An 8,459-nucleotide genomic window follows, 5' to 3' on the forward strand; every position below is an offset into this window, starting at 1 on the left:
TTTTTCAGTGTCAGATTTTCTGAACTGTAAAATACTTCTTTTTTCACTACCGTGATGTATTCTTAAACTTCTTTACAAGAAACTGTGTACTTTTTCTGTACATGCTAAATCAGCCTTTTTACTTTTTATCGAGTCAGAATGGTTTTGTCCATTCTCCTGGATTTTAACTTTATCTGGTCTCTTTGATCTTTTTATACTTCACTTTCTGATTGTTTATTTTGTTCCTATTCTAGGTATTCTTGTCATCTCATATCTCTTCAGTCAGTTTTTTAAAATAATTTTCATATCACTTTTTTTCCTAATAATGCATAATCATTTGTGACTGCTGTGTTCTCTACCTGTAGGCCACGTATTCTTGAGCTGTAATTATTGCATTCTACCAGATCCTCATCCTCCTTTATAGGATGTGATTAAACATTCTTGATGGTCCTAAAATTTCCATATCAAACTTTGTACATAGTCTTATAATGGATCTTGTCTTTTACCAGACATTAAAAAATCAAACAGTGCTGTTTCTTTGCTGCCTAACTTCCAATTTCCTGGTTTTCAGCAAATATTCCATCTTCCCCTAGAGCTTTATTGTTTTTATTTAAAACAACAGGAAAAACTAGTTGTTTTTTATTTATTTGATAATGATTTTTGTTCCTGTAAGCTTTGGCCCTCTTGAACTGTGTTAGATGGTGCCACTTATGTAGACTAATCCCCAGGCAATCAGAAGTATACGCGGAGCAACTAGCACCATCATACTGCTTCTTGTGAAGATTTAGCGCACCTACACAAATGTATACTTTGAGAAGGGTACATCTTAAATCAGTTATATATTTGTGCCTTAAAGCAGTAAACAATCCTTGTACTATTATGCAATTCACTGTAGCCTGCAGTGCCACCAATTACAATTACTTTATTCGTAGCATTGTGAGATACACCTTAGACATTCATTTGCTACAAACTATGATCTCTGTGATATTATGTTCCCAACATATATTACAGTTACTGTTATTAAAATAAAGTATGTTTTAAATGTCCCACAACCATGGTGTATTGTAAAAAGGGAAGATTGAATTATCACCAAAATAGAAATTTTTGCTCTATTTACACCAAACTAATTTCAGTTGTAGCATGTAATTATTTTATTTACAACGTTACAAATTACAGTGTGTGGCATCTGACAGACTATCATTCCACATCATTAGTTACAGTAAAACCAAAAGTCACAATTACTCGAGAGATGTGAAAAAATAAGTATATGATGACTAATCTCCAGCTGTTCAGCTGGGCATCAGATTGCCAAGGTGGCGTATTGTCTGAAAAATCAAAAAAATTCCAGGGACGTCATGCATCATGCTATGAGACCAGGACACTGCTGTGTTCAATTACTTTATTATTATTATTATTATTATTATTATTATAGTAGGCCTATTTTGGCATAATTGCCATTTTCATGTTATATCATGTGGTTTTGATATCCATGTGACATCGATATCTCAGTTGCTGACACTACCATACAGGTTTGCTCCTTTGATGTTGGTGGAGCTATAGCAGGTGTTAAACTTCAGCTGGAGCAGTTATTTCTGAACTTGTCAAATTATGAAAGTTCATGTAATAATGATGTTCACTTGGCAGCTGTACTACCAGGGTAATTGAATTTACTGGAAAAGTCAGGTAATTCCGAGAGACCAGAAAGTTTAACTGTTTGAAGACAGGAAGATATGTTCTGACTCGTTAAAATGATGAGATTCTGTTTAGGAATTAATTTGTTATGGAGTTGTTTTACAAAATGGGAAGAAGAACATTGAATTGTTGTAATGTTTGTTGCTCAATCATAGCTACCTACGACCTTGGAAATCTTTGTGAAAAGAAAAAAACAGTCTGTATTTAAAAAGTCTTTATTGCTAACAGTGCATTTCACGTGGCTGGTGTTATCTCCAGATATCTACAAGTGATAATGAAAACGCTTTTGTTACATGAACGTACATGAAACTATCTGTCACCAACAGTCACCGAGATTGATCTAATGTTCAGAAGGTATAAAAAAATATTGTATGTGCCTTAAAACTGCGAGAGATGCATTAGTCATATAATGGGAAGCCTCGGCAACATAAGGTAAAACAAAATACACAGTCATAAAGTTTGAACCATAAGAAAGGAGTAACATTGTTTCAAAACTGTAAAAAACTTTATTGAGCTCAGTTCTACTCTTGTAATTGAACTTACGTAATGTAGACATTTAGTTTTTTCAGCAACTGTTAAAATTTTATGACGAGTGAGAAGTGGGTTACAATGTGAGATTTGTCAAAGTCTTTTCATTGGGGAAGAATGCGGTGGGGAAACCAGTGGGCATTCTAGCGAGATCCTCTCTTGGAAATGCAGAATTTGTCGCAGAAATAAGTTGATAGAAGAGCAGATGCAAAGGAGGAGCGAGATAGGTTGAGGATGATGAATGGTGCTGAAGAATGCGAACTGGCAGTTGGTAAGAAGGCAGCTAGGAGGAGGAGATATTCAGGCAGTTGTACTTTGCATATAACCAGTAGATGTGACAAACTGTCAGAGTTTAGTGGTTAGGAGCCTCTTGCAGCAGTAGGTGTAGGAAACATGCAGCCAGTTCTCAGCAGTTAGGGAACCTAAGTCAGTTGCAAACTGTAACAGAAAGAAGGTGGTTCTGCTTCTAGGTAGTTCGCATGGCAGAGGTGTGGGCCAGCAGTTGCAGAAAGTGTTAGGGAGTGAGTACCAGGTCACCAGCACTGTGAAGCCTAGTGTGGGTTGGCTGAGGTGACTGTTAATTTAGAGGAGTTATGTAGGAATTTTACAAAAGAGGTAGGGATTGTAGGTGGAGCATAGATTAGTCTTGATAGGGATGGGGAGTATGATGTAGGTGGTGAAGATAGCCACTCAAACTGGGGCACTAATGTGCACTTTGTGCAGCTATTTCAGTGTCAAGATCGGCCTCATCTTAATGCATCTGTTAGAGGTGTTGCATGGGGCTGGAAAAGATACTGATGACTGAGGGTACAGATCACTTTGCAGTGGTACCAGTTGAGTCTGCCAGTAGATCGGATTTCACCAGGCATGGCCTGCATCTCGATAGGTATGGTAAGGGGAGGCTGACAAAGCTTATAGATGGCAGTGCAGTGGGCGGTGGTGGGATCACTCCTGTAGTAGTTGATGTTAGAGCTGCACTTTTTAAAAAAAAATTGAAGTCAGCTGATGTGTATCCCTGCTTAAAGAAAGGCTCTCTAACATAGAAATAACCTTCAGAGGAGATCAGGTATTCAAGTACAGAAGGAATTAGCATATTTCATCAAAATATAAGAGGTATTAGTGATAATGTTAGTGAACTGCTTGTAGATGTTGGCTCTGATATTATTGGTATATCGAAGTATCAGTTAAATATCTTAACAATTCAGTGGCTTCCTTTACCAGGAGACAAATTAGCTGGCTGTTTTTCAAGAAGTTTTTGTGGTGTGGGGAGTGGCTATGTATGGGAGGGGGGGGGGGGGGGGGGGGCATTCCATTTGAGTCCGTAGATGTTCACAGCACTGAACTGAATAGGGGCAGAGGAATTTAGTGAAACTAAACTTCTAAATGTTGCCGTTTATAGGTCCCCTAACTCTGACTTCAGAGCATTTCTGCTCAAGCTAGAGAGGGTTCTGATTCACTTTATTAGTTTTTATTATAGTACCAAAAATCAGTTATACTTGGTGACTTCAGTATTAGTTTTGTATGTGGTTGTGCAACAAAAAGGATGCTGTAAAATCTGCTAAATTCATATGATCTGATGCAGATACTTTTTTTCAACCAGTGTGCAGGGGAACTGTAGCACAGCTATAGACAATATTCTTATTCATTTTTTCATTAATAGAGGGGCATTCTGTTAGGAAAAGGGTGAATGGCCTTTGTACAAAAGCTAATCCAACGGCAATAGAGTGTTTTTTAGACCTCGTTAAGGAGCAAGAGTTGCAGGATATTTATAGTGGCGATAACACAGATGACAAACATAATGCTTTCCTTAACACATTTCTCGTGCTCTTTAAAAGTTGCTTTCCTTTAGAATGTTCTAAACAGGGTAGTAGCAATAAAAGGCAACCTGAATGGCTGACTAGTGGGATAAGAATTATCGTATAGAAACAAAGTGGGAATTATATCAGAAATGTTGGAAGTAGCCACAATCAAGCTACAGTAGCCCATTACAAACGGTATTGTAAGGTGCCTAAAAATGTTATTAGGAAGGCGAACCATATGTAGCTGTACACAGATAGAATAGCTAATTCACAGGATAAAATTAAAACCATATGGTCACTTGTGAAGGAAGTGTGTGGTAAGCAGCACAAAGTCAAACGATATAAAGTCATTTTGTAGTAAAAATATTACTGTTATTAAGTCAGACATACGCATAGTATTTAACATAATTAAATCACTGAAGACTAAGGACTCTCATGGATATGATTGAGTGCCTAGTAGAATATTAAAGTGCTGTTCTGCACATGTTAGCCCTGTACTGAGACATATTTGTAATTTTTCCTTTAAGAATGGTCAATTTCCTGAACGATTAAAGTACTCAGTAGTAAAGCCACTTTATGAAAGGGGAGAATGTAGACCATTTTAGACCCATTTCTATGCCATCAGTGTTTGCTAAAGTTATTGAAGAGGCTGTGTATGTAAGAGTAATTGATAATTTTATTTCACATAATTTGCTATCAAAAGGACAGTTTGGTTTTGGGAGTGATTTAACAACTGAAAATGCTATATTCTCTTTCCTATGTGAGGTACTGGATGGATTAAACAAAAGGTTTCAAACACTAGACATCTTTTTTTTATTTAACTAAGGCGTTTGATTGTGTTGATCATAAATATTGTTCCAGATGTTGGACCATTATGGAATAGGAGGAGTAGCTCGCAATCGGTTCACCTCTTTAATTTAGCAGTGGACAGCAAAAGGTCATTATTCACAGTGTTGAGAACGGCTATGATGCGAGGTCTTCAGTGGGGCATGGTCAAATGGGGGCTGTTGTCTCAAGTTCAGTATCAGTTTGTACAGTTTCTAACAGTTTAACAAAACTTGATGTTTTAATTTCACAAAATGAGCATTGATTAGTGAAGTTGAACAGTTAAAATTTCTAGATGTTCAGAAACATAGTAAACTGCCTTGGAAAGCCCACATTCAAGATCTTGTTCAAAGACTTAATCCTGCCATTTTTACTATTTGAATGGTACCTGAAGTAAGTTAGTTCGACATGAAAAGTAGTCTACTTTGTTTATTTTCAGTCACTTATAATGTATGGTATTATATCTTTGCATAACTCTTCCCATTCTAAAAGTATATTTTTGGCTCAGAAATGCGCGGTTCGCAGTAAGAGGTTTTTATTGTTTATTCACACGTCAGGTGCCATAGGATCAAATTGAGGAGCAAATCTCCAAGGTCATGGAGCGTGTCAGTACATGAAATTACAACATAAAAGTAATAACAGATAAAAGAAAATGTTTATGAATCCGAAAAGAGTCAGTTCATAAGTTTAAGTAAACGCAATCAACAATACAATAAGAATCAGTTTAATTTTTTAAGGAACTCCTCGACAGAGTAGAAGGAGTGACCCATGAGGAAACTCTTCAGTTTTGATTTGAAAACACGTAGATTACTGCTAACAACAGTAACAAAGGAATTTACAAGGTGCCAGAACCTTATAACTAATGAGTTGTTGGTAAAACTGGAAAGCTTAGCTGAGCTCAGAATAATCACTAATACGTGACACAGAACCTGAAAAAATTTCATTTGCACCCATGGAAACTAGTAAAGTAAAACTTGCCCTCACACACAGCAAAAACTGATCCAGAGAAATTCAGAATTTCAACCTGGAAATCTAGGAGAAATCTTTTGATGACACAGTCCTGTGTTATATTAGTGTCCCGTTTTGCCAAGCTGAATTGGAACACCATTGATTTCATTAACTCAGTCAGTTGATAAATGACTGAAGGGCCTGTCAAAGGTGCTTGTTATTTTTGTCCGCTGTTTTTAAGGTGCTTCCTCAGAACCACATAATAAAACAATCCATACTTCTTTATTGTGGAAGTTATGATGTATGTTGTGTGCTATGTCATACAAAAGTTTCTGTTTTACCGTTTTATGGTGAACTATATTTGAAACCAGTTCAGCATAAATAAAAAATAAATTTAATTTTTACAAAAATTGCAAGATGTTTTTGTTACAGTTGTTTCTATAACAACATTGCTTTCTTGATGAAAATGTGTCATTTAATTTCCGTTTGATTATTTATGTATTTGTTACAAATTTTGAAAGTTTATAAAATGTTGAATGTTTCTAATGATGTTTCGTGTTCTTCCTCTGTCCCCCTCCCTTCTACCCCCCTCCCCCTCTCTTCCCCCCTCCCCTCTCTTCCCCCTCTACCCTCTCCCCCCCCCCCCCCCCCACACACACACACATTAAGTTTACATGTGTTTTGTGGTTATTTTTATAATAAATTTGTCTACATAGTTTTTCCAGTAACAGTACTAAAGTTTATTTCATTCTTTATTCTTTTATGCCATACCATTTGTACAGGTTTATTTCTGGACGGGATCTCCAGCATTACCAGCTAGTGAAGACGGATTTCAGCCTATGCCAAGTGTAACTATTCGTCCAGCTGATGATTCTCACTTGCCTACAGCCAACACATGTATATCTCGATTGTATATTCCATTATATAGCAGTCGTGCCGTTCTGCGACACAAACTACTCCTCGCTATTAAAACAAAAAACTTTGGGTTTGTGTGAATGTAAGAAGAGATAATTATTTGATTTTGTATGACATGAACACAAACTTTAAAAATATCTGTAAACAAGTTAGCAACTTATAATTACAGTAGTTGTTGCAAGTGGAATGCCGTGAGGTGATATGACAAACATGTTAGTGAATGTATTTTTTGGAGAAGAAAGGACATCACATTAGTATGAATCAACTACTTATTTGGAGGAAAGTATAGGTTGATATCCTCTTTGGGAGCAAAATCGGCTCCTTCAAATCATTGCTGCAGTCAGTATTTTGTGAGAGAATATTGTGTGTGTGTGTGTGTGTGTGTGTGTGTGTGTGTGTGTGTGTGTGTCACAGGAGAAGAATAATTTAGTCTTGTAATTATAATTGAAATGCAGTATACAGTTTGAGATACTACATACAGAACTAGCATACATTGATTTTATTGAAAGCATTATTTATGAATTTTGTTTTGTCTATGAAATTATATGTGTGCTTCGTGATAGTGACCAAACTAGAATCTTTTAACTACCTAATATTAAGGTATTTGACATTAGTATTTCAATTTGCAAATATTTACATACATTACTGCTAAGCTATGATTATTCTGCAGCTGGAATTCCAGATAATTTTGTAATTCATCCGTTCTTTCTTCTGAGAAGGAAATTGCAAAATTATTTATTTGACAAGCAGTAATAGTTATGTTAAATGTTAATATCATTTTCAGCATTAATTTAAGTTGCTTTAAAATTATTTTATTGTTTCGTTTCACTCTGACAAAATTTATATATTCACAATGCCCATCTGAAAACAGTGGTATGAAATTCTGTATGAGCCAAGTGGCAGATATTTCAGCAGGTTTTGAATGTCACTTGTCACCCATAGAGAATACATTTTCAACACGTATTGCATCTGAGTGTATAATCAGTTTTGCACAATGAAGGGCAGTAAGATATAACCATACATGTAAATGGCTAAGCTTAAAAGCATTAATTAGCATGTATAGGGCATATATTATTTCTCAGTGACATTTTCGTACAGTATATATATTGAAATAACAAATCTGCTTCTTGTTAGAACATTCTAAAAATACCAAGGACATTAATTTTTCTACTGCAACAACCATAATTTTTGTTGAAATAGATTTTTTTATATATATATATATGTACCATTATTTGTGCGCAAAATTGAAGATGTAGACGTTCAGTCGATTATGATTTTCTCATTTTGTCATGATGTTCACCAAAAATGCATAAATACTGAATGTTTTCTTCATACCAAGTGTAATTCTTTCAGATTCAGATACCAATAAAGTTTGTGGAAATGTAACTTTCATTGTCACTTCCATTTGTGTATTCTTTCCTGATTGTTTTGATTACTGTGTTGTAAATGTAATCAGTTCAAATGTATCATAGCATCTGTGACATATTTTAATTTGTTGCTGTTGAGTGACTAATAGGAGGAGGAAAACAGCATACAGATAGTGAGACAGGTGTCTCTCTGTGGAAGATTTACTGGAGAACCATTTTCTGTGACAGTGAATGCTGTGCCAGAATAGTAGATCCGGAAAAAATCAAAGTGATAGGGTTTGTAACTGATAGGTAGCAAGCAGATACTTTCATAAAACAGCTAGAGATGTTTTAACGAAGTTACACACTGTGGAGAATTGTTATGTATGGCATTGAATGCTATGCTGCAATAGTCAATATGAGAAAG

The 8,459-nt window shown here is 35.7% G+C and overlaps 1 protein-coding gene across 6 annotated transcripts in view; it reads left to right on the forward strand.

The window, feature by feature from the left end:
* LOC126336313 (E3 ubiquitin-protein ligase UBR5) overlaps positions 1–8,072 on the forward strand; it is a 322,944-nt gene extending 314,872 nt beyond the window's left edge. For all 6 annotated transcript variants that reach the window (XM_049999857.1, XM_049999858.1, XM_049999854.1 and 3 more), the window contains exon 46: positions 6,554–8,072. In XM_049999857.1, the coding sequence (XP_049855814.1) occupies positions 6,554–6,766 (213 nt within the window). In that variant the 3' untranslated portion in view covers positions 6,767–8,072. The remainder of the gene's footprint in view (positions 1–6,553) is intronic.
* The last annotated feature ends 387 nt before the right edge of the window (positions 8,073–8,459 follow it).

Source organism: Schistocerca gregaria, chromosome 2, assembly GCF_023897955.1.
Source record: "Schistocerca gregaria isolate iqSchGreg1 chromosome 2, iqSchGreg1.2, whole genome shotgun sequence".
Taxonomy (NCBI): Eukaryota; Metazoa; Arthropoda; class Insecta; order Orthoptera; family Acrididae; genus Schistocerca; species Schistocerca gregaria.